Source organism: Ranitomeya variabilis, chromosome 6, assembly GCF_051348905.1.
Source record: "Ranitomeya variabilis isolate aRanVar5 chromosome 6, aRanVar5.hap1, whole genome shotgun sequence".
NCBI classification, from domain to species: domain Eukaryota; kingdom Metazoa; phylum Chordata; class Amphibia; order Anura; family Dendrobatidae; genus Ranitomeya; species Ranitomeya variabilis.
Window position 1 is genome coordinate 97,623,756 of NC_135237.1, and position 27,556 is coordinate 97,651,311.

General features: G+C 38.6%; 1 protein-coding gene across 4 annotated transcripts in view; it reads left to right on the plus strand.

Moving 5' to 3' along the window:
• CREB5 (cAMP responsive element binding protein 5) overlaps positions 1-27,556 on the plus strand; it is a 607,187-nt gene that overhangs the window by 453,875 nt on the left and 125,756 nt on the right. For 3 of the 4 annotated variants that reach the window (XM_077268826.1, XM_077268824.1, XM_077268827.1), the window contains 2 exons: positions 5,448-5,574; positions 22,939-23,049. In XM_077268826.1, coding sequence (XP_077124941.1) covers positions 5,448-5,574; positions 22,939-23,049 — 238 coding nt within the window. The remainder of the gene's footprint in view (positions 1-5,447; positions 5,575-22,938; positions 23,050-27,556) is intronic. The other variant, XM_077268825.1, reaches the window with a different exon arrangement.

Consider the following 27,556-nt stretch of genomic DNA (forward strand, 5'->3'; position numbering starts at 1 on the left):
TGGAGTAGACACTTGGAGCAAATTTTATCTAACAGATGTTATCCAGTGAGTGAATTTAAAGATGTCTGGGATAAATGTATACATATATTTGTATAAAAGTAATAATAAAGGGCAGAATATATGGACTGTTTTTTTTTCTACTATCAATCTTCAATATTATTTTTCTATTACAGATAAATGAATCTATTCAATGTGAATTGAATTTGAGTAGAATTTTTAGGAATTCACTTAACCTGTGAAATTTGAACAATTTGCAATTTACTAGGCACAAATTTCCTACAATGGCCACTTTTACATATCGCAAAAGATTGCATCAGCCAGAAAAGGCTCAGATGGGCTTGGCAACAGCTCTCAGGCTTCCAGATAATTCTTTACAGTTATCGGTTCACATAACATAGCGGAATCAGTAAGAAAGGACTATCATAGCCTGTATAAAAGCTGAAACAGGAAATGCAGCAACCATTTTAAGGTGAATCTGGACATTGAGAGGCCATGATAGCTGAGCCGTAGAAATAGGGAGAAAAAGCCATTAAATACTGAACAAACTGTACAAATAGTGACAGCTAAACTGCGAAGAGAATCAGTGTGTGTGTCACTGTGCTACTAGTTACCACCCATTTACACATAGCCATATACATTAGGGTCACTTTAACATTACTAAGGTTGTTTATCTGTTAAAGAGCTTGAAATGGGATGAACAGAATCCTAGGAATCTTCAGAGTGTCATTCATTTAACCTTGAAAGTCTGAATTTCGAAAGATTCACTCGTCTCTAGTTTTTATGCTTGGTATGGCTAATAGAGCTGTGTACTTTGCTGTAAAAAAATCTTTCATTAACTATTATTGAAAGCTATAAATGCAGCAGCTTAAATCTCTGCAGGAGTGTAGATTACTTAATTTGTTAAGAGGAGAAGAGAGATTACTTAATTTGTTAACATGATTTTAGCCATTGTCATAAATTAAATAAATGATCTGTAATATGACAATCTTTCCCACTCTACATGTCCAAAGCAGACATAATGATGGCTACAACAGATTTCCAGTGTCAAGACCCTGACAAACAATTCACAATATTTTTCCCTTTATTATTTTAAACTTTTTCGGAAGTAGCATTAGGTGTTGATTGGAATTGTCCCAAACCAGTTCTTCCACAATATTCCCCAATTTTTAGAGAACAGATGGATAGTTATATAAGATTTTCATAAATATACATGTATATACACAAACACTGTATGTACATTCTGTTTATAGCCACATCCATGCAGATCTGTGTAGAGCTTTGAAGGGTTAATGAACCATGTAATCTTCTACTATGTGTGGGCAAAAACAAAAATGATCATATTGAAATAATTTAAACTTCCTGTAAAACCATTACATGCATTTATTTTATTATACAGGCTGTACCCCCAGGCGCCTAATCTGCTCCTCATCTTATTCCTCAATACATGAAGCTATTTTAAATATTCGCAGATCATTATTCCCTTTGTACCATCACACATAATGGTTTTATTAAGAGATTAAGAATACAGTGCCTGTAAATGGCTTATACAGCGTATAGCTGGCTTGAGGACATTTCTTTTATTGAGAACTATAACTTTGATAATTACCATACTTTGCTAGGTAATATCTGTGTATGTTAGCTGTGTGCTCTTAAATTATATATGTAGTCTTTATTTCATTCCATATTCATTGTATGGCAAAATATATGAGACCCCCCAGTACTTCCATAATAATACAGCTGGATACTTTGATTTCGTCATTTATAGTATAATGCACCACTTGTTATAAACTAATACTACAGTAGTTCTTTTGGTGAAAAATTTTATATATACCAAATTGCTATTTAAGAGATTAAAGGGGTATTCTCAAAATGTCTCTTGAGCAGCTCAAAGCCATACAGTCTCCTTACTTCCTGGTTTCTGACAGGGCGGGCTCTCCTCCTTGAGTGACAGTTTGGGTGAGTAGAAAAACTGTTGTATTAATAGTTCTATAAAGTTCAGCATATGTTCTGGAAGTTCAGTGATTTCTTCTGGAATCTACACAGTTATCACTGTGTTATTACACTGCATGTGTAGACATAACAGGTCATTTGAACAAGCACAGGGTTAGGAAAGTGAGAGGCAAGAGTAGGGAATAGGAGACATGAACTGAAAGCTGATGGCTGGTGATTTTATAAGATTTATAACAGCAGCTCATCAAAAGTGAGAGGAAGGGTAAGGGAGGTAAGCACATAACTGCTGTTTAGAAATCAATGTACTGTAGAGAGGCGGTTGGGACACTATGAGTCAACCTCTCTCCTGGAATGTAACTACTGTGCACTCTGCCAGGGTCTGGCAGGCACTAGAAGCCAAGCTCCCTGGAAACCAGCTGTACACTATGAATGATAAAAGCTCTCATTCCAGGAGAATGACAGCAAGTAAAACAGAACGTCCATTGCAAACTTGCTTATTTTTATGCTGTCTAATTAATTATAGAAATGTAATAACTTGAGAATACCCCTTTAAGGTATGTTAGGCTCAGTTAATGGAGTTGTCCATATAAAAAATATTTTTTTTACGCCATTCCATATTTCTAATGTACTTTTGTTAACAAAGCTTCATTGATCTTCACAATTCTCTTTCTTTCCTGGGTCCTGGCAGCTCTACGATCGACACTACTGTTGTGGTGTATGAATGTGGACTGGCTCAGTGTTTATTTTAATATCTAATCCAGCCCCTTATTTTGTATATGTATTGGCTGGCTGTCTTGGCTATTGAAATGAGCAGTTGATCATCTCCCATCAAATACATGTCTGTTTACTTTCATTCCTTTTTCAAGCACGTACGCAGAACTGGAGCTGCAGGAACTTAAAAGGGCATTCTCAGGTGCTTAAATTGCTTTAATCAGTTAGACAGCATGAAAATTAGCAAGTTGACAATCAGCATGCTTTTTCTATCTGCCATTCTGCAATGACGACTTTTATCTTTTATAGTGTATAGCTGGTTTCCACAGAGCTTGGCCTCCAGCACTGCTGTACAACAGTGCTAACCACTGAACCACCGTGCTGCCCCAGCATTGCTTTGAACTGTTTATCTTCAACTTTAAACTTTAAAAATTCCCCTTTAAGTTTGCAGAATTTTCTCAAACAAATTTGATTCAGTTAGATTTGATCAATTTGAGGGATGGGAGGATAAGAGAGTTGATTTGCAGATATTTGATTTGCATTACATTTGATTGATTTGCATTGCATTTGCTAAAAAGAGGTTAAAAATATTAAACTCTTTACTCACCTCTCATTGTCACTGCCTAACTTTTACGCTCTCAATGCTTCCAGCCTTGTGCTCCAATAGGCTTCTCTTTGGTCTTTTTCTCCCTGAAGTTCTTTTATTGTGTGCAGCCACTGACTAAGGCCACCTTCATACATCTGTATAATTCCAGTATCGAAAAAAAATGTTACCAGTGTAATCAATGTTTTGGATCATTGTACCATCAGTGACAGTGAGCCATCAGTGTATCATCAGTGTATCATCAGTGTGCCATCAGTGAATCATCAGTGTGCTATCCATTTTTTTCCATTATGGCTTAAGAAAAATCAATTCCAAAGCTTCTCCTATACTTTGCAATGTTAAACATGTGCAGCACACGGATGACAAGTGGATGCCATACAGGTGCTGTCTGTGTTTTACATGGACCCATAGAATTATATTCACCCTTGTCATCCGTGCTGCTGGTAAAAAATGGATAAGTCTCTGTGTGGTTTAAAAATGGCTAGATTTCCGTAAATAGAATTCTCGAAAAAATTTGTTGGAATACCGATTTTGGGGGAAATTTGTAGAAAATTTGATTACTTTAGAGTCAGTTTGCTCATCTGTTGCAGAGATAAAAGGTAAAAAGGGGGTTTTAGTTACACACATAACATTAGCAAAGGATAAATATTAAATTAAACAACCCCTTTAATGGAATTTGCAATGGAGCCTCCAACGCAAATGTGAACAGAACCTGATTCCTTTTATAGTAGTCAGAGAAGTAGCTAATGTGCTGCTAATGGCATATTGCATGGGAACACTGCGCTATGGTATGTTAGGCGCTCTGTCATCACATGATATTATATGAAATGTTTACAGTTGGTGAAACATCAAATGAGCCCCCTAAGGCTTCTATCTATTTGTCTGTGTCGGTTTGGTCAGAAGATTGTAGATCTTTGCAGATGAATTGCAATACTATCCTTTATAGTTTGTGATAGCAATTGAACTTCATTTTACTTGTTAAACCTATATAATTTCATATGCTAAAGACCTCTTTATAGTTTTTTCTTGGAGATCAAGTCTGTGGAGTCCGTGTCCTCTATGATACCCCTGTGATAAATTAAAAAATATATATACAGTATATAATATGTTTTCTAATACAAATCTCAGGAAGACATCAAATCCCATGATTTCCCGTGCAGTAACAGAGGCCTGTGCATCACACACTATATTGTAGTGACATAGGCAAAATATAAATTCATTAACAATTTCACTATGGCAGCAATATTTCTGTTCCTTCCTACCAAGTGGTGTCCTCAGGGGATGAAAGGCAGAATGTAGGCTACTGTAGATGGAGGATTGCATTCTGCAGACCAGTGTTCCCCAACTCCAATCCTTTAGAGCCACCAATAGATCACAATTTCCGGATTTCCTTAGTATCGCACAGATATCACCTGTGAAACATTATAGAAATCCTGAAAACATGTTGGTGGATCCAGAGGATTGGTGTTGGGGAACGAAGGAGCAGCAGTAATGGCAGGGATTTCATGTCTTCACTGTAGACTTTTTCCATGAACATAAATGGAGATATTCCGAAACGTGAATATGATAGTAAACTGTGTTTTTTTTTGCTGAAACAGTAATTTCTTTGCTATGGGACTTTATGTTGCAATATTGTATTGATTCACTACAATATTGTAGATTGTAAGCTCTCACGAGCAGGGTCGTCTTATTTTGCTTTATTGCTGTATTGTTAACATTGTTACCTATGATTGTTGTTTGAAACTGTTAAACTGTAAAGCGCTGCGGAATATGTTGGCGCTATATAAATAAAGATTATTATTATTATTATTATTATTATTATTCACTCTTCCACATTAGATATGTTTTACAATATTGAAATTGTGTAAATGAAGAAAACACAGTGTTGCCAAACAAAAGAAATGGACACAAATCAGATGTTACAGATTTTTGGCTTGTGTTCTTTGCAGTCTGGAAAATGTGAAGTGTAAGTTATTGGTCACTGACTGTTCTCTATTATTATAACCCATAGTCCTGTGATAATATGAGAGCAATGAATGGAGCGTGTATAGGGAGAGCCATGGTACTGCACGTAGGTCAAAATATCAGGTATCTCAAGAGGGAGTTTGACATGTGATACAATGCACAGCACTTGTATATATTGTCTGTGATGCTTAGCCTGTTTTCTTTCTGCTCTGTCTAGGCCTGTCCCGGGCTCTCTTTCCTCACTACTGCATCTCCACAACAGACAACGACAACCCATGCCTGCCTCTATGCCTGGCACGCTGCCCAACCCCACCATGCCTGGATCCTCGGCCGTGTTAATGCCTGTGAGTTATTATTTTATCTGCAATGATTAGGAATCATATTACTGTGGTGAGATATAATGTCATGTAAAGCATGTATTATTCAATTTTTACCTATTTTTTTTTAATTAGCCTTCTTTTATTTTAACCAAATTATTTGTTGCAAATCCGAGTACAGTAGTAGTTTGTGATCATTCCTGCAGTGTTGGACAATTACTGTATGTTGCATTGTGTATGTCCTTAAACTTATATATTATTAACTGAAAAGAAGTAAAACAAAAGTAGTATTTTTTGTAAACCTGCAGATTGTAAAAATATTCTGAATATAATAGAAAGTGCGCTCTGTAGGTAAAGTATAGGTTCCTTCAGGGTATATGGTCACTACTTCTCTCCATTGTTCCCGTCACTTACTTTGTGCTGGGTAAAAAGAAGAATTCAAAACATAAGTAATCTTGTCTAAACTTGTGTGATTTCTACATGTGCATCAAGGTTCAGGTTTGGGACATGTCGTAATGTAATTCCTGTACTAGCAGACACAGTTTAAATATAAGTACAGTATATGTTAACACAGGGTGATCAAACATACGTCGTGGTCATCGGTGGCGGGTAGTAAACAAGTATTAAGAGCAGCAGAGTAATAACAGACATTCCATCATGTAGCATCACTGCTCAGTTATTATTCCAGGGTACCGCTGTTAATTGCTGTTATTTGTTGCCTTTACTAATGCTGTTGTTTCTAGACGATCTCGCTTATAAATTGGGACTGGAAGTAGGAGATTTCTTAGGAAAATGTAAAAGGAACTTGTTACGTTGGAAATAATATCCAATCTGCAGACAGGATGTTATAGGTCAGGAGGAGCTGTTTCGGGTGATATACATTTTTATAGGAAATGTTTTAATAAAATTTGCATTTTGTTCACTGAAATCCCTGATGTTTGCATGTGTATGAGTCCAGTGGGCGGTCCTACTCAGTGATTGACAGTCTTGCTTGTGCATATAGAGCTAAACATCAATCACTGACTACAATGCATACAAGCAACAGGGACTTTAAAGAGTAAAATACAAGTTATACAACAAACAAATATAATTCTGTTTCGGCTTCTCCTTTTGCATACTATGCTGCCAATGGTTCAGACTGTACGATGTGACAGGTTACATTTAAAGGGGTTGTCTATGCTTGGGGCTCAAGTCTGCAGTTACTGTATATGACTGCAGACTTGTGAAAGCTCACAATTTGCCGTGTGCGTACTGCTGGGGTGCTTTGATGCCGATGCTGACAGTGAGCGGGTGCGTGACGACAAAAGGCAATTTGCATTCATGCGGTCATGTGCTGACAAAACAAGTGAATTTAGCAAGTCTTAACACGTCTAGTACAAAAAAGAATGCAAATTACATACTTTTGGTTTGGCTTCCAGTTCTGGCACCAGAGAATCCTGACAATGAGCACAATGTGCACTATGAGAATTCACAAGTCTGCAGTCACATACACTGTGTGTAGAATTATTAGGCAAGTTGTATTTTGATCACATGATACTTTTTATACATGTTGTCCTACTCCAAGCTGTTCAGGCTTGAGAGCCAACTACCAATTAAGTAAATCAGTTGATCTGCATCTCTGTAATGAGGAGGGGTGTTGTCTAATGACATCAAAACCCTATATAAGGTGTGCTTAATTATTAGGCAACTTCATTTCCTTTGGCAAAATGGGTCAGAAGAGAGATTTGACGGGCTCTGAAAAGTCCAAAATGGTGAGAGGTCTTGCAGAGGGATGCAGCAGTCTTGAAATTGCCAAACTTTTGAAGCGTGATCACTGAACAATCAAGCATTTCATGGCAAATAGCCAACAGGGTCGCAAGAAGCGTGTTGGGCAAAAAAGATGCAAAATAACTGCCCATGAATTGAGGAAAATCAAGCGTGAAGCTGCCAAGATGCCATTTGCCACCAGTTTTGCCATATTTCAGAGCTGCAACGTTACTGGAGTAGCAAAAACCACAAGGTGTGCGATACTCAGGGACATGGACAAGGTAAGGAAGGCTGAAAAACGACCACCTTTGAACAAGAAACATAAAATAAAATGTTGAGACTGGGCCAAGAAATATCTTAAGACTGACTTTTCAAAGGTTTTATGGATTGATGAAATGAGAGTGACTCTTGATTGGCCAGAGGCTGGATCAGTAAAGGGCAGAGAGCTCCGACTCAGATGCCAGCAAGGTGGAGGTGGGGTACTGGTATGGGCTGGTATCATCAAAGATGAACTTGTGGGACCTTTTTGGGTTGAGGATGGAGTGAAGCTCAACTCCCAGACCTACTGCCAGTTTCTGGAAGACAACTTCTTCAAGCAGTGGTACAAGAAGAAGTCGGTATCATTCAAGAAAAACATGATTTTCATGCAGGACAATGCTCCATCACATGCCTCCAACTACTCCACAGCGTGGCTGGCCACTAAAGGTCTCAAAAAAGAAAAAATAATGACATGGCCCCCTTGCTCACCTGATCTGAACCCCATAGAGAACCTGTGGTCCCTCATAAAATGTGAGATCTACAGGGAGGGAAAACAGTACACCTCTCGGAACAGCGTCTGGGAGGCTGTGGTGGCTGCTGCACGCAATGTTGGTCGTAAACAGATCAAGCAACTGACAGAATCTATGGATGGAAGGCTGGTGAGTGTCATCATAAGGAAAGGTGGCTATATTGGTCACTAATTTTGGGGGGTTTTGTTTTTGCATGTCAGAAATGTTTATTTCTAAATTTTATGCAAATATATTGCTTTACCTGGTGAAAATAAACAAGTGAGATGGGAATATATTTGGTTTTTATTAAGTTGCCTAATAATTCTGCACAGTAATAGTTACCTGCACAAACAGATATCCTCCTAAGATAGCCAAATCTAAAAAAATCCCCACTCCAACTTCCAAAAATATTAAGCTTTGATATTTAGGAGTCTTTTGGCTTGATTGAGAACATAGTTGTTGATCAATAATAAAAATAATCCTCTAAAATACAGCTTGCCTAATAATTCTGCACACAGTGTAGTGTGACTGCAGACATAAGCCCCAAACCTGGACAACCCCTTTAAGATCTCATTTATAATGTATCGTTTATAAATTATCAGCATATTCAAAACCAGTATACCAAAAACTTGTTGGTGTACATGCATCTTGGTAAGTCATCACGTGAACTAGTTGGCTGCTCATTATTTTCTTTTTTTGTTTTTTTTTTTTTGTTTCTTTTTGCTGTGAAATAAAGCTGTGCAGTGCTATCCAGATAAACAATGGGAGAATATATTTTCATTGATTTGGATAGTGACAACTCTGTGGCAAGATGCTGAAGGTGTGTCTAAAGGAGTAAACCTTTTTCTCATCAAATTAATAAAAAAATGTATTTTTTTAACTTTTAAATATATTGAAAGACACTGCTTTATGTTTCAATACACCTCCCATTTAGAACAATGGAGAAAAACTGCAGACGTGTTTATTCGTTTTAGGTTGGGGGGTGTTTGAAACAAAAAAAAAGGTCAACTATGTTTTTTTTATATCCAAAAAACTCAATACGAGGAAAACCTTACAAAATGTAGTGAAAAGAACAATTTTTTCACTATGTTTTGCACATTTTAGTCTATGGTGATGCATCCATATATAAGTATAGGTGTTTTTTTTGCAATTTAGGCGTACATGTTTAGTGGAATGCACTGTATACTGTAAATATGACTCTAGCTTTAGCTCTCCTCCATGTAAAAGAAAGCTATATCTCTGGTGCCACCTTTTGGAAGGATTTATCCTTTAACAAGTCTGGCTACATGACTTTGGATATAAGCTAGACCAGATTTGTACTTTTAGGGTAATCACTTCCAATATGTGGCTCGGGCAGCTTTATTTTAACTTGATAAGAGCTCATTTGCATCCACTTGACTTTGGGCTCCCATACACGATAGACCAATGTTGGCTGAACTCGCCGATATCGACAAATGTGGACGACGGTCTAATGTGAATGTGACTGCCGGCCAACAAATGTTCAAGAGAGATGTCAATCATGCATGACAATTTAAAGGTCCAATATTGATTTGTAGGATTGCTACCTTCAATAGGTGGCCCTGTTCTCTTGCTTTGTGAAGATGTTATTTTCATACAACATTAAATATAATAAAGACATATATGCCATAGAAAGAAACCATTTGGTACTATGGGCTTTTTAAAGAAAGGGGCCAAGCCTTGGTAGGTTCCATTACTTTGTCACTGGGTTCCTATAGACTATGGGACTATGGAACTGGCCCAAGAGAGTGAAAAGACAAACAGTAATGTTGGTCCAATCTTGCTATGAGTTTTCTTTGTTCTATATATTTATTTAACTTTTAAAGATAGATTGTTGAAGATCTGGTTTATCCATGGTACAATAACTAAATTGGATTAAATTAACTACACTATACCTCTAACGACATGTATTACGTAGTCACAGGATAGGTGATAATCGTCCGATTGCTGAGAACTCTGCCTCTCCATTCAATGTGAATGGGGCTAATCCTATTCTGAAGTTTTGTACTGTGAGAACAAGAACATGCAGCTCAGTAATTGTGATCGCCAAGACATGATCCTAGGCATACTTCAGGATTGATTTTTTTTTCTTATACTTCAGGATTGAGTTTGCAGAACGTAACGATTCCATTGAGAGAAACTTTTGGCCCCTTTATTTGTGATTCCTTGGAACTGCTTAGTAATTGTTCTCTTCTTTATCCAGTCTTGGTTTTCCATATTTCTTCTCAGCTGTTTACATTATTCTTCTTGCACTCTCTTCTGTTTTTTATTAACTCTCCAGCGTATCCTTTTTTTTACTCTTGATATATATTCTTGTTCCAGTCTCGGAAACATCTTCTTAATGAAAACCAATTATTTATATTAGACTTACCCATTGGGTCAGGAGTCTTTTCGTATAGCAGCAGCTTGGCTTTGTTCTTTTAACACACACATATTTTGTCCTGCTTTCATTTTTGCTGATTAACATGGAACCATCCTTTGTCTGGTCAATTTTAAGTAATAGCAAAGGGGCCTTTGTGGTAACAAAATCATTTTTGGAATGCTTACTGGAAATGGGAAACATATCTTGCCGTGTTGGGAGGGAACTAATTTTTCCTTTTTTCTTCAACATTTTTCTCCACCCTCCCTCTTTTTGCACTTAGAAAAAAATGTTGTTTTTTTTTTTTTTAACTACAAACCACAAAAGAGATCAGCACTAAGTTGACCTCTGTTGGGGCTATCAAATTCCACTGTGCAGATGTATCTCTCGGTAAAGCTAGCTGACACGCCTGATTCGCAAGGCATGACAGTTTATCAACTTGCAGATTATGTAGCCATGTACCATGACTGCAAAAAAAAAAAAACCTTCTTATAAAACAAAAATATCTTCAAGAAGTATAAAGTGATACTACAAGGCATAGAAATAACTGGTGAAGACCTTTTCCGTAACAGCTTAGAGCGCGTGATAAAAAGGATTATGCATTTAAAAGCTTTTAGCACTATAGTTGTCCACTGATAAGAATGAGTTTGTTTCACGGCCATGTTGATGGCTATTTGTGATAAATACGGTAAAGCTAAACAGCCTGCTTGTCACATCAGCAGGCCAAGGAGACCAGAAATATGATCTCCTCTGCTTTCCCCCAGAGCCTTCCTTCTAGTAACATTCTGGCAGCACTTACCCTTCTGTAATGATCAAATGTATCACAAACCTTCACGTTCTGATTACTTTGCAAAGAATATACCATTTTCATCCTTGGGAAAATGCCATAAATTTCTGTTCTGTTTCAACACATGCTTTTAAAGCTGCAATTTCTTCTATAATAAATATATATTGTTTATACAATGTACTAAATGCTTCGCTCTTGGCTTTTTTTTTCTGAAAAGATTTATTGTCTTATCTATGAGTGCTGCTTTTCGCTATCGTTATTTACCTTCAGTTCTGATATCTGGTAAGAAGCCAAGTTCAATTTTTTAGACATGCTGACATGCTGAGGGCCATCATTCAAAGCCTCATAGCATTGTAAAAGTAGATAAAGATTATTGGGCCAATGTAAATGTCCTCCCAATCCAGTACTGGCTATAGACTTGCCTTATGGCTGTCACTTACAGTGGGGCAAAAAAGTATTTAGTCAGTCAGCAATAGTGCAAGTTCCACCACTTAACCCCTTCACACCCAAGGGTGGTTTGCACGTTAATGACCGGGCCAATTTTTACAATTCTGACCACTGTCCCTTTAGGAGGTTATAACTCTGGAACGCTTCAACGGATCTTGGCGATTCTGACATTGTTTTCTCGTGACATATTGTACTTCATGATAGTGGTAAAATTTCTTCAATATAACTTGCGTTTATTTGTGAAAAAAACGGAAATTTGGCGAAAATTTTGAAAATTTTGCAATTTTCCAACTTTGAATTTTTATGCCCTTAAATCACAGACATATGTCACGCAAAATACTTAATAAGTAACATTTCCCACATGTCTACTTTACATCAGCACAATTTTGGAACCAAAATTTTTTTTTGTTAGGGAGTTATAAGGGTTAAAAGTTGACCAGAAATTTCTCATTTTTACAACACCATTTTTTTTTAGGGACCACATCTCATTTGAAGTCATTTTGAGGGGTCTGTATGATAGAAAATACCCAAGTGTGACACCATTCTAAAAACTGCACCCCTCAAGGTGCTCAAAACCACACTCAAGAAGTTTATTAACCCTTCAGGTGTTTCACAGGAATTTTTGGAATGTTTAAATAAAAATGAACATTTAATTTTTTTTCACACAAAATTTATTTCAGCTCCAATTTGTTTTATTTTACCAAGGGTAACAGGAGAAAATAGACTGCAAAAGTTGTTGTACAATTTGTCCTGAGTACGCTGATACCCCATATGTGGGTGTAAACCATTGTTTGGGCGCATGGCAGAGCTTGGAAGGGAAGGAGCGCCATTTGACTTTTCAATGCAAAATTTACTGGAATTGAGATGGGACGCCATGTTGCGTTTGGAGAGCCCCTGATGTGCCTAAACATTGAAACCCCCTACAAGTGACACCATTTTGGAAAGTAGACCCCCTAAGGAACTTATCTAGATGTGTGGTGAGCACTTTGACCCACCAAGTGCTTCACAGAAGTTTATAATGCAGAGCCGTAAAAATAAAAAATCATATTTTTTCACAAAAATGATCTTTTCGCCCCCAATTTTTTATTTTCCCAAGGGTAAGAGAAGAAATTGGTCCCCAAAAAATGTTGTGAAATTTGTCCTGAGTACGCAGATACCCCATATGTTGGGGTAAACCACTGTTTGGGCGCATGGCAGAGCTTGGAAGGGAAGGAGCGCCATTTGACTTTTCAATGCAAAATTGACTGGAATTGAGATGGGACGCCATGTTGCGTTTGGAGAGCCCCTGATGTGCCTAAACATTGAAACCCCCTACAAGTGACACCATTTTGGAAAGTAGACCCCCTAAGGAACTTATCTAGATGTGTGGTGAGCACTTTGACCCACCAAGTGCTTCACAGAAGTTTATAATGCAGAGCCGTAAAAATAAAAAATCATATTTTTTCACAAAAATGATCTTTTCGCCCCCAATTTTTTATTTTCCCAAGGGTAAGAGAAGAAATTGGTCCCCAAAAAATGTTGTGCAATTTGTCCTGAGTACGCAGATACCCCATATGTTGGGGTAAACCACTGTTTGGGCGCATGGCAGAGCTCGGAAGTGAAGGAGCGCCATTTGACTTTTCAATGCAAAATTGACTGGAATTGAGATGGGACGCCATGTTGCGTTTGGAGAGCCCCTGATGTGCCTAAACATTGAAACCTCCTACAAGTGACACCATTTTGGAAAGTAGACCCCCTAAGGAACTTATCTAGATGTGTGGTGAGCACTTTGACCCACCAAGTGCTTCACAGAAGTTTATAATGCAGAGCCGTAAAAATAAAAAATCATATTTTTTCACAAAAATGATCTTTTCGCCCCCAATTTTTTATTTTCCCAAGGGTAAGAGAAGAAATTGGTCCCCAAAAAATGTTGTGCAATTTGTCCTGAGTACGCAGATACCCCATATGTTGGGGTAAACCACTGTTTGGGCGCATGGCAGAGCTTGGAAGGGAAGGAGCGCCATTTGACTTTTCAATGCAAAATTGACTGGAATTGAGATGGGACGCCATGTTGCGTTTGGAGAGCCCCTGATGTGCCTAAACATTGAAACCCCCCACAAATGACACCATTTTGGAAATTAGACCCCCTAAGGAACTTATCTAGATGTGTTTTGAGAGCTTTGCACCCCCAAGTGTTTCACTACAGATTATAACGCAGAGCCGTGAAAATAAAAATTCTTTTTTTTTTTCACAAAAATGATTTTTTAGCCCCCAGCTTTTGTATTTTTACAAGAGTAACAGAATAAACTGGACCCCAAAAGTTGTTGTCCAATTTGTCCTGAGTACGCTGATACCCCATATATGGAGGGTAACCACTGTTTGGGCGCATGACAGAGCTCGGAAGGGAAGGAGCGCCATTTGGAATGCAGACTTAAATGGATTGGTCTGCAGGCGTCACGTTGCATTTGCAGAGCCCCTGATGTACCCAAACAGTACAAACCCCCCACAAGTGACCCCATATTGGAAACTAGACCTCCCAAGGAACTTATCTAGATGTGTTGTGAGAACTTTGAACCCCCAAGTGTTTCACTACAGTTTGTAACGCAAAGCCGTGAAAATAAAAATTCTTTTTTTTTTCACAAAAATGATTTTTTAGCCCCCAGCTTTGTATTTTTACAAGGGTAACAGAATAAATTGGACCCTAAAAGTTGTTTTCCAATTTGTCCTGAGTACGCTGATACCCCCTATGTGGGGGGTAACCACTGTTTGGGCACATGACAGAGCTCGGAAGGGAAGGAGCGCCATTTGGAATGCAGACTTAAATGGATTGGTCTGCAGGCGTCACGTTGCATTTGCAGAGCCCCTGATGTACCCAAACAGTACAAACCCCCCACAAGTGACCCCATATTGGAAACTAGACCTCCCAAGGAACTTATCTAGATGTGTTGTGAGAACTTTGAACCCCCAAGTGTTTCACTACAGTTTGTAACGCAAAGCCGTGAAAATAAAAATTCTTTTTTTTTTTCACAAAAATGATTTTTTAGCCCCCAGCTTTGTATTTTTACAAGGGTAACAGAATAAATTGGACCCTACAAGTTGTTGTCCAATTTGTCCTGAGTACGCTGATACCCCCTATGTGGGGGGTAACCACTGTTTGGGCACATGACAGAGCTCGGAAGGGAAGGAGCGCCATTTGGAATGCAGACTTAAATGGATTGGTCTGCAGGCGTCACGTTGCATTTGCAGAGCCCCTGATGTACCCAAACAGTACAAACCCCCCACAAGTGACCCCATATTGGAAACTAGACCTCCCAAGGAACTTATCTAGATGTGTTGTGAGAACTTTGAACCCCCAAGTGTTTCACTACAGTTTACAACGCAGAGCCGTGAAAATAAAACATATTTTTTTCCCACAAAAATGATTTTTAGCCCCCCAAATTTTTATTTTCCCAAGGATAACAAGAGAACTTGGACCCCAGAAGTTGTTGTTCAATTTGTCCCGAGTACGCTGATAACCCATATGTTGGGGTAAACCCCTTTTTGGACGCACGGGAGAGCTCGGAAGGGAAGGAGCACTGTTTTACTTTTTCAACGCAGAATTGGCTGGAATTGAGATCGGATGCCATGTCGCGTTTGGAGAGCCCCTGATGTGCCTGAACAGTGGAAACTCCCCAATTCTACCTGAAACCCTAACCCAAACACACCCCTAACCCTAATCCCAACGGTAACCCTAACCCTACCCCTAACCTCACCTCTAACCGTTTAATGAACATTTTCTGACAGTCATAAGTGCCACGTATTTAAGTGCCACGTATTTAAGTGCCACATATTTAAGTGCCACGTATTTAAGTGCCACGTGTTTCAGTGCCACGTGTTTCAGTGCCACGATATTTCAGTGCCACGTATTTCAGTGCCACGTACTATAAATACTATAACTATGTGGTTATACGTGGCACTGAAATATCGTGGCACGTAAATACGTGGCACTTAAGTACGTGGCACTTAAGTACGTGGCACTTAAGTACGTGGCACGTAAATACGTGGCACGTGAATACGTGGCACGTAAATACGTGGCACTTAAGTACGTGGCACTTAAGTACGTGGCACTTAAGTACGTGGCACTTATATACGTGGCACTTATATACGTGGCACTTATATACGTGGCACTTATATACGTGGCACTTATATACGTGGCCACTGAAATATCGTGGCACTTATATACGTATATAAACGTATATTTTAGTGCCACGTATTTCAGGTTAGGGGTAGGGGTAGGGTTAGGGGTAGGGTTTTTTTTTTTTGTTTGTTTTCTTGTGTTTTTCTATAAAAACGCATGCGTCTAAAAACGCATGCGTTTTACCACGTTTACATGCGTTTTTTCACACATGCGTTTTTTAAAAAAACGCATGCAGATAAAAACGCAAGTGTGAAACCAGCCTAAAAGACGCTTTTTATAGCAAAAAAGTTTTTGCGTCTCCACATTTTGAGACCTATAATTTTTCCACATTTTGGTCCACAGAGTCATGTGAGGTCTTGTTTTTTGTGGGACGAGTTGACGTTTTTATTGGTAACATTTTCGGACACGTGACCATTTTTGATCACTTTTTATTCCGATTTTTGTGAGGCAGAATGACCAAAAACCAGCTATTCATGAATTTCTTTTGGGAGAGGCGTTTATACCGTTCCGCGTTTGGTAAAATTGATAAAGCAGTTTTATTCGTCGGGTCAGTACGATTACAGCGATATCTCATTTATATAATTTTTTTATGTTTTGGTGCTTTTATACGATAAAAACTATTTTATAGAAAAAATAATTATTTTGGTATCGCTTTATTCTCAGGACTATAACTTTTTTATTTTTTTGCTGATGATGCTGTATGGCGGCTCGTTTTTTGCGGGACAAGATGACGTTTTCAGCGGTACTATGGTTATTTATATCCGTCTTTTTGATCGCGTGTTATTCCACTTTTTGTTCGGCGGTATGGTAATAAAGCGTTGTTTTTTGCCTCGTTTTTTTTTTTTTTTTCTTACGGTGTTTACTGAAGGGGTTAACTAGTGGGGCAGTTTTATAGGTTGGGTCGTTACGGACGCAGCGATACTAAATATGTGTACTTTTATTGTTTTTTTTATTTTATTTAGATAAAGAAATGTATTTATGGGAATAATATTTTATTTTTTTTTTCATTATTTTGGAATTTTTTTTTTTTTTTTTTTTTTTTTACACATTTGGAAAAAAAATTTTTTAACTTTTTTACTTTGCCCCAGGGGGGGACAATACAGATCGGTGATCTGCCAGTTTGCATAGCACTCTGACAGATCACCGATCTGAGGAAAGTGCAGGCTGCTTCACAGTGCCTGCTCTGAGCAGGCTTCTGTGAAGCCACCTCCCTCCCTGCAGGACCCGGATCCGCGGCCATCTTGGATCCGGGTCTGGGAGCTGCAGGGAGGGAGGTAAGACCCTCGCAGCAACGCGATCACATCGCGTTGCTGCGGGGGGCTCAGGGAAGCCCGCAGGGAGCCCCCTCCCTGCGCGATGCTTCCCTGCACCGCCGGCACATCGCGATCATGTTTGATCGCGGTGTGCCGGGGGTTAATGTGCCGGGGGCGGTCCGTGACCGCTCCTGGCACATAGTGCCGGATGTCAGCTGTGATAATCAGCTGACACCCGGCCGCGATCGGCGGCGCTCCCCCCGTGAGCGCCGCTGATCGCGTATGACGTACTATCCCGTCGGCGGTCATACGGGCCCACCCCACCTCGACGGGATAGTACGTCGGATGTCAGGAAGGGGTTAAAAAGATGAGAGGCGTCTGTAATTTACATCATAGGTAGACCTCAACTATGGGAGACAATCTGAGAAAAAAAAATCCAGAAAATCACATTGTCTGTTTTTTTATCATTTTATTTGCATTTTATGGTGGAAAATAAGTATTTGGTCAGAAACAAACAATCAAGATTTCTGGCTCTCACAGACCTGTAACTTCTTCTTTAAGAGTCTCCTCTTTCCTCCACTCATTACCTGTAGTAATGGCACCTGTTTAAACTTGTTATCAGTATAAAAAGACACCTGTGCACACCCTCAAACAGTCTGACTCCAAACTCCACTATGGTGAAGACCAAAGAGCTGTCAAAGGACACCAGAAACAAAATTGTAGCCCTGCACCAGGCTGGGAAGACTGAATCTGCAATAGCCAACCAGCTTGGAGTGAAGAAATCAACAGTGGGAGCAATAATTAGAAAATGGAAGACATACAAGACCACTGATAATCTCCCTCAATCTGGGGCTCCACGCAAAATCCCACCCCGTGGGGTCAGAATGATCACAAGAACGGTGAGCAAAAATCCCAGAACCACGCGGGGGGACCTAGTGAATGAACTGCAGAGAGCTGGGACCAATGTAACAAGGCCTACCATAAGTAACACACTACGCCACCATGGACTCAGATCCTGCAGTGCCAGACGTGTCCCACTGCTTAAGCCAGTACATGTCCGGGCCTGTCTGAAGTTTGCTAGAGAGCATTTGGATGATCCAGAGGAGTTTTGGGAGAATGTCCTATGGTCTGATAAAACCAAACTGGAACTGTTTGGTAGAAACACAACTTGTCGTGTTTGGAGGAAAAAGAATACTGAGTTGCATCCATCAAACACCATACCTACTGTAAAGCATGGTGGTGGAAACATCATGCTTTGGGGCTGTTTCTCTGCAAAGGGGCCAGGACGACTGATCCGGGTACATGAAAGAATGAATGGGGCCATGTATCGTGAGATTTTGAGTGCAAACCTCCTTCTATCAGCAAGGGCATTGAAGTTGAAACGTGGCTGGGTCTTTCAACATGACAATGATCCAAAGCACACCGCCAGGGCAACGAAGGAGTGGCTTCGTAAGAAGCATTTCAAGGTCCTGGAGTGGCCTAGCCAGTCTCCAGATCTCAACCCTATAGAAAACCTTTGGAGGGAGTTGAAAGTCCGTGTTGCTAAGCGAAAAGCCAAAAACATCACTGCTCTAGAGGAGATCTGCATGGAGGAATGGGCCAAAATACCAACAACAGTGTGTGGCAACCTTGTGAAGACTTACAGAAAACGTTTGACCTCTGTCATTGCCAACAAAGGATTTATTACAAAGTATTGAAATGAAATTTTGTTTCTGACCAAATACTTATTTTCCACCATAAAATGCAAATAAAATGATAAAAAAACAGACAATGTGATTTTCTGGATTTTTTTTTCTCAGGTTGTCTCCCATAGTTGAGGTCTACCTATGATGTAAATTACAGACGCCTCTCATCTTTTTAAGTGGTGGAACTTGCACTATTGCTGACTGACTAAATACTTTTTTGCCCCACTGTACATGCTATTTTAGTGATAAAATCTAATTTCTTTAGGGATTCTTTAACTCACTCTTTTGTCTGCTCAAGTGTAGTTGAAAAATAAGCTATCCCATGTCTTGTGTTTCCTATATTTACGAAAATCAACATGCACAATAACCAACGGGCCACCAACATCTGAAATTAGTCAAAGGGAATCTGCACTGCTGAACATTCTGGTCTGTAGTACACATGCACAAAAAGTTTCATTTACATACTTAAAGTGATTGATGTGACAGAACATGACATTTCAGACTTGACAACCCCTTTAAGGATAAGTCTGCAGTTACTCTATATGACTGCAGACTTGTGAATCCTCCCAACGCATATACTGCGCTATGCGAGGATTCACCTGTGTCAGTGCCGGAAACGTAACCGCAGGTAAGCGATATGCATACTCCCGGCCAGAACCTGACTAGACTGTTTCCTGCCTCGCGCAATACTCTTGCAGTGGGTACAGCGGGAACAGTCTGGTCTTATTCTGGCCGGGGGGTATGCATATCACAAACTTTTTGCCACGTGACTGCCATTCCTGGCGCTGACATCGACGAATCATCACAGTGCATGCGCTAGGAGGATTCACAAGTCTGCAGTCATATAAAGTGACTGCAGACTTTTCATTTTAGACTGGACAATCCTTTTAAGTATGTTCCTTGTTTGGAAATGTTCCATTTATAACATGTTATTTAAAAATGTGAAATCATAGTCATTTTTTTAAATTAGTCTCATAGATCTCATTTGTTCTATTATAGATTATGGGTAGAGATGAGCGAAAACTTGTTTTGGGTAGACCCGCCAGCAGTTTGGATTAGGTCTGAAGTCTGAATTGAAAGTGCCTTGAAAACATGTTTATTATGTTCTAAGGTCTCGTCCAGCCCCCAAAGCACAATAAACAGAGGGGAGGGATGAGGATAAAAATAATACAAATTATATACTTGCCTATTGTTTCAGTGCATAACAGGTGAGGGCTTACAATCTACAAGGGAACGGGGAATGAAGGGGAGGCTAAAAGCTGTTTATATGGCACTATATTGTCAGTAGGGTTTTGAAGGTTGGAGGCTTTTTTAAGAGTTGGGTTTTTAGAGCGGTTTCAAAGGCTTAAACAGAACCTGTCAGGTTCGATAACACTATTAACCTGCAGAGATAGGGCTAATCGGCAGGTGAAAAGTGTTATCCATGTGCCCCACCACAGTACTGAAAATGCATCACCTGGGAGAGAATAAACTTTATTCCTCTCAGGAGCTTTCAGTCATCCAGGCGTGGAGAACTTACAGTCACTGCTCACAGCACCCAGAGTGTCAGCTGTAAGCACAGCCCAGCACTGACTGACAGCTGGCAGTCAGTGCACCAGTTCCTCTTCTCCTTGCTGTTGAACTTTCAGTACTGTGGTTGGGCACCTCCATAATGGTATTCACCTGCAGATTAACTTGTTTAATTTTAAATAAAAAAATAAGGGCATGCAGAGCCCAAATCACAAAGATTCGGTCACTGTCCTAATATTTCTGGACCTAACTGTATATACCTATATATGATGTTCTTCCATTGCACTTATATTCACAAGGGCAAAATGAAGGATTGTCTGCTAAAAACTAGACATGATAACTTAGACTACAGCTACAAGACTATAGCTACAAGCTGTCTATAAAGTTAAACAATATAAATGTAAACTGAGAACACTCGTCAGGGGCCTCATTATAACTGCAGTAATGTCAGTAAGTTGAAGTGTTCAGCTTTTTCCCATAAGCAACTGTCAGACATTCATAATGCAGTCCAATATTAGAGCCACATCACTGGCACCCCTCCCCAATAATTCAACTTTTCCAAACAGATCATCGTAGAACCCTATAGAGGTTTCATTTCTGTTCAGTTAAAGCACAGATGAACGAGTGTTGCTGAATTTATCTGCTTTATGGCCAAATAATAACAGCCTCAATTACATAATTCTTTAGCATTTAGAGAAAAGGCAACATCTTGGTTATGTGGACTTAATGGATTTCTTTTAAAAAGGCACCTAAATGTTATTCTTCATGATCCTAAATCAGAGTTATTACAGTGCCTCGCGAAAGTATTCAGCCCCCTTGAACTTTTCAACCTTTACCCACATATAATGCTTCAAATATAAAGATACCAAATGTAAATTTTTGGTGAAAAATCAACAACAAGTGGAACACAATTGTGAAGTTTTATAAAATTTATTGGTTATTTTTAATTTTTGTGGAAATTTGAAAACTGAATACGTTTGGTATCTTTATGTTTGAAGCATGATATGTGGGAAAAGGTTGAAAAGTTCAAGGGGGCTGAATACTTTCGCAAGGCACTGTATGTAATTACAATGGCCTGGCGGCTATTGGTAAATATATGTATTCCCCATAAACTAACAATTTTTGTTAATCTATTTTTTAGAACTTTACTTTTTGTTATTCTTATGATGTTCTCCCCTAGAAATGTATTTATAAATTGACTAGGTATTATTATTCTTGTCAAAGACATGTGTCCTTAAAGTCTGAAACCATCAGCATTGATTAGTCGAAACCATAGCATTGTGGCACACACTCCCAATAATAACATCCAGTTGTCAATTTATTCATAAATGTCCATGAGGAATAGCCGAGGAACAATAAAACAAAGAGTTACAAGATAAGATACGATAAGCTCCAGAATTTTAATTTCTTGAAGTATTTAGTAGACAGATAGGTCTTGATAGCTTTCAGATCCTCACTCAATCCTTTATTATTGCACTTGCTGTATTCAATTTATGAAATTACTCTTTACTTATACACAAGTTAAGGAGGCTGTCCAGCCTTAGACAACAAGTTTGCAGTCACTCTGTGTGACTGTAGACTTGGTAGACTTGTGCATCTGCACATCATGCGCACTGCGCTCTGAGGATTATCTGGTGCTGGAATCAAAAGTGGTGGGCACGTGACTGCAAGTATTTGATTTGCATACATGTGGTCACAGACTAGATGGGTGCGGACTTGTTCAATGCAAGTATATTGAGCAAGACCAGACAAGTCTAGTTGGAGTGTGGTCGGAAGTATGTAACTCACATACTTGCAGTCACATGACCACCTGGTCCCGGTGTCGGCATCAGAGAATCCTCACAGAGCGCAGTGTGTGCAATGTGAGGATTCACAAGTCTGCAGTCACATTGAGTGACTTTAGGCACATAGCCTAAGGCCAGATAACCCCTTTAAGGAAGTGAGAACTTGCATTGGTACCAAAAGACTGCGTGCAGGGTTCTCCTCAAGTACAAGCAGTACAAAGACCTCCCTTTTGATATACAGTGTATTCACTAGATCAGGCTGAGACCCAAAAGGCTGGCAAAATAGATCTACAGTATATGCTGGAAGGATGAATGACCAGATATCATGAAGTTTCCTCTCTTTATGTTTACTCTAATGATTAGTTACTAGCACAATTCATCTTACTTCAATCATTTGCACTAAAATCAGTTTTACATCATCCACAATACTATACAATGAATAACATGGGATAAAGTAAAAATACAACTAACTAATGACATCTGCTTTCCCTGTAATGCCAAATATCTATGATTTAGCAAGCAATGGACTAGCTAAGACCATTCAGGATGCCACCTGGATGAAATGCTTTATGCATTTTCATATGTTTTTATGTAAACTTTTACAATTTGAGAGTCCTCAGGGGTTGATACATTTTAATGGATAACTGAAAGCATGGTCATAGTTTGTTTTCATGTTTTCAGTTAGCCATAAAAGGTATCAGCCCCTGAGGACTCTCAAATTTAACTATTTTTCTATCTATTGGTGAACACGGTACAAAGATAGATATTTTTCCTTTATTTAAACTAGAAATCCAAACGTGAATAGGGGTCTGTCTACCTCACGCTTTCTTATTATGGATTTAGTGGGTGTATGTCACAGTTTTTCTCATATCCCACACAGATGGAAAGACAGATGTCAATGAACTCCAATATCATGGGGATGCAGGGTCCCAACCTAAGCAATTCTTGTGCTTCACCTCAAGTCCCTCCAATGCACTCAGATGCCAAAATGGTAAGCCAATGCAAAGCTGTTTTCATTGCTACAGATTGGAGTATATGAAATGTAGACCATGTATACTTTACTGCAGTAGTAACCTGCCCAATCTCCATTGCCTGCACAATCCAACAGGGCTCTGTTCACTCTGCTAGGATTTATTTACTGAAAAATCCTATATGGCCATGTTCACAGTGTTCCTATTTATTTTTACTGCATAGTCCTAAAAGGCTCCGTTCACACTGTTGGTATTTTGATATACATTGATGTCAAATTAATGAATTACACAATTCATCTTTATGATTCATCAGGGCTAGAGAAACAGCTAACAAAAGAATGAATAGATATTAATAGAACTTGCAAAACTGTGTTGTGTTCATAGTGAAGAGACCACGTAGTCTAGTGAGTCAGGATCTAGCCCAACGTTGTAATCGGCTTTATTTTGGCATTCTCAATGACAATGAATGCGGTGAGATCAAGCATGGGTACCTCTGTTTTATTTAAGACAGACTTCTGTTCTTGGGATCTTAGAACCTTGTGCTTGGGATTTCTGAGGGGTCAAAGCAGTTGGACTTCCAGTAATCAGCAAGTTATCCCCTATCTTACAGACATGGAATAAATTGGGAAAACCCCATTAAAATTAGCTGTATGAATCCATGTTGCTATCATCCTAAAACTATGCATAGAATACTAACATATTTACTATCCATAGTAGCATTTAATTTTTTTATTTTTTCTTGGGGGGGGTAATTACCATTTCATTGGACACTGACCTCTATGACTGGAGAAAAGGAAATGAGCATTTTCCACAAAATCTTGTATTCTAAAATCCTTTGAAATGATACTACAGAAATTCTGAAACATGGCTAAATATGAACATTTGGAAAATGATCCCATCACATTTGATTTTAATTTTGAGATTTGAAATTGTTTTGTTTTTGAGAAGCAGAGAGCCGAGATTCTGAGTAGAGTAAGTAGTTTGTTACCATGGCTGTATTTGTATACTGAGGAATTGTTGAAAGGTTGTCAGCAGCAATCAGCGAGCGGCAAATAGTTTGGATCGTGAACGTACGGGGCCTTTTGTGTTCAGCGCACAAGTGTAGCTACTCGGGAAAAATGTCATAAACAGATGTGCATAATATTTGCAGTATTCTATTCAGAGCGGGCCAAGGAGAAATATTTTTGTATTGTCATAGAAATCAAATGCTGCCTCCAACACATGTGCTAGTCTAATACAGAAATTAGTCCCTTTGTTACCAATTACAGTAATTTTAATCTTTGCACTTTAAGACTTCATTTAGGGTCGTACAATTAAAATGGGGGATTCCTTCTTATGTATACAATAAAATGAATGATGTTGTGATTTACATTGTATTATTTAGCTTTCCCTCCGGCTTTATAAAGCATATTTTACCAGCAGGTGAAATTGCCCATTGTTATATTTAGTTATATGATTGTGTTCTGGGAAAACATTTGTATTTGAAAAGGTCACTGTTATTTAAACATTTCTGACAAGACAAAAATTGTGATCAGTGGGGTTCAGGCCTCCTATTAAATAGTGGAATAAAGGGGTAAAATGTATTACTATGCACCTTTATCTATGATCGTCTATTCCTTCCTTCTGCTTGGACACAATGGATTTGTAGTAGAAAAAAAGGCCAATCTCTTCTGCCCCTTCAAGGACCTTGAGTTCTCAGTAGTAGGACCGACATGATACCCAGGCAAGGAGAGGACATACAGCTCTGGCAAAACTAAAGAGACCACTGCAAAATGTTCAGTTTGTCTGATTTTTCTCTTTATAGGTATATTTTTGAGTAAAATCTAAATTGTTCTTTTATTCTATAAACTTCTGACAACAGGTCTCCGAATTTCCAAGCAATACATTTTGTATTTTTTTTCTGAAAAAGAAAAATGGTCAAGATAAAAAAGAAACCCCAGTGCTTTCAGACCTCAAATAATGCAACGAAAACAAGTTCATAATCATTCAGAAACAACAATACAAATTTTTATCTCAGGAAGAGTTCAGAAATCAATATTTTGTGGAATAACCTTGATTTCCACCTCTCGTGTCTTCCTTTTTCCTATAGATAGGGCGAGCAGGGCCCTCACTCCTATTGGTATCTATTTTGAAGTGTGATTTTTGTTATGCTGTAATGTCTATTGTCTGTACAAATCCCCTCTATAATTTGTAAAGCGCTGCGGAATATGTTAGCGCTATATAAATAAAATTATTATTATTATTATTTTTAATAACAGCTTTCATGCGTCTTGGCATGCTTTCCACCAGTCTTTCACACTGCTGGCGCAAAAATGTAAGCAGTTCTTCTTTGTTTGATGGCTTGTGACTATCCATCATCCTCTTAATTACATTCCAGAGGTTTTCAGTGGGGTTCAGGTCTGGAGATTGGGCTGGCAATGACAAGGTTTTGATGTGGTGGTCTCTTAATTTTTTGCCAGAGCTGTATTTATCTCCACCAATTTCTTTCAATGGGCACTATACTTTAATAAACTTTGTACAAATTAAATCAACAAGTCAAAGTTAATAAAAGCAACTTTGCAAAATATACGTTATCAGATAAATCTGCTTCTTTCTCCAATTAGAAGCCATTTTTCCCCTCCTGAGCTCATCTTTCACTTTGAAAAAAAAACAGCTCAAATCCATGTCACTAAAAAAAAAAGACAGGCTGCCTACACAGAGCGTGTCAGATTACAGATAATTTTGAAATTTATGGGGTGGAGAACAAAGAAGTAGTGCCAGACTCAAGCATGGAAACACATTTTTGCTACAGTTTTTCAGCAAGTATCCCAGTGTTGGATTCACAACTACACTGCTCAGTACTGTTGTATAATTTCCTCCATGCATCTTCTGCTTCTGTGTGTGCTACCTAAGGAAAGGAGAGTAGGAATCCCTCTTTCTGTTTTTAGTGCATGCCATCAGTATAGCAGCTAGTCTCCATACACCAGCTCAGAGTTAACTGAAAATTATAGAACTGTATGCATGTACACACATATATACCAACTTATTCTGAAAACGTACATGAAAGTATAGTTACCCTTTAAGATAAGCACAGGAGACATGTCGGCTGAGCCAGGTTTTGCAATCTGAGCACTGTCCATGCATTCCGCATTTATCAGTCCACTTTAATGTTCCATCATTTATTAAATTTCAGATTTCTTCACTGAAACCAGTGTAAGCGTTATGTTGAGATATGCTTTAGCTATTAATGTAAAGCAACATCATACAAGAAATGCAATGCTTTCTGATGCATGTCTGCTCATATCAAATTATAAATGTAGCCTTTTAAATGTTGAAACTTAATGTAAAGAGGAACTACAAGCTTTCTTGGTACATCTGTTTTACTAAATACTTGTTTTTGAAAAGGAATAATTATTCTGGAGTGTTTGTCTTATAACTCTGTATTGCACCATTTCTCTGTCAATCTGTCTGGAAATTTAGGAATCCGTTCACAATTGGGTGTTACCATTCATTTTGTTAATGAGGCATGCCTTTGATGACCAATGTGAGAGTGTATTGGGATACATCTTATTGACAATTGAGCATGAAACCTATGTATTCACATTTTTTAGAGTATGGTTTGACAAACTATATCAGGCAGAGCCACTTGTATGGATATATCACCATGTCTAAAGTAAACAACTGAATGGACAGTAAACTACCTATCAAAATTCCTAGAAAACACTTTGAGACTCTGCTGCATCTAACCTTTCTTGTTAGCTCTATTTCATTTACACCCAAGATATTTGCAGAATGCTGTCAGATTTCTGTTGCCTTCTCCAAACTGACAGATCTGGAAAAAATAGTGTTAACATTTTCCTAGCTTGGAAACAAATTAAATGTTTTAATGGAAAGCATGAAGTATAGTCACTGTTACACTGGCTTATTAACACTTTCAATTTCCAGAGTTGAGATAAAGCTAGACTACTAAGTATGCAGTGGCTCGCAAAAGTATTCACGCCCTTTGCATTTTTTGTGTTTTGCCACCTCACAACCTGCAATTTCATGGGTTTTTCTGAGGGTTTGCATCAGTTCATGTAAAGAACATGCTTGGAACTGTGAAGATTTGGTTTTCTTTTTATTGTGAAGCAAACAACAAAAAAGGACAAAAGAAATGAAAACTTCAGAGTACATAACTATTCAGCCCCTAAAGTCAGTACTTTGTAGAGCCTCGTTGTGTGGCAATTATAGCTGCAAGCTGCTTTGGATGAGTCTCTATGAGCAGGGGCAGACACTGACAGCTTGGGGCCCCTGTGCAAGAAATGTGTCTGGCCCCTGTACTTTTATGGCGACAAAGCTACATTATATATATATATATATATATATATATATATATATATATATAGCCATACACACACATACATATGTATATGTATTATATAGTCTCCTTTATTATGTGAATTGCTCTCCATTATTACACAGTGCCCTCTCTCGTTATGTACAGCTCCATCCCTTAAATATCAGATTTTATAGAGCCCTGTCTTTATTACATACCGTCCTGTCTTGTTA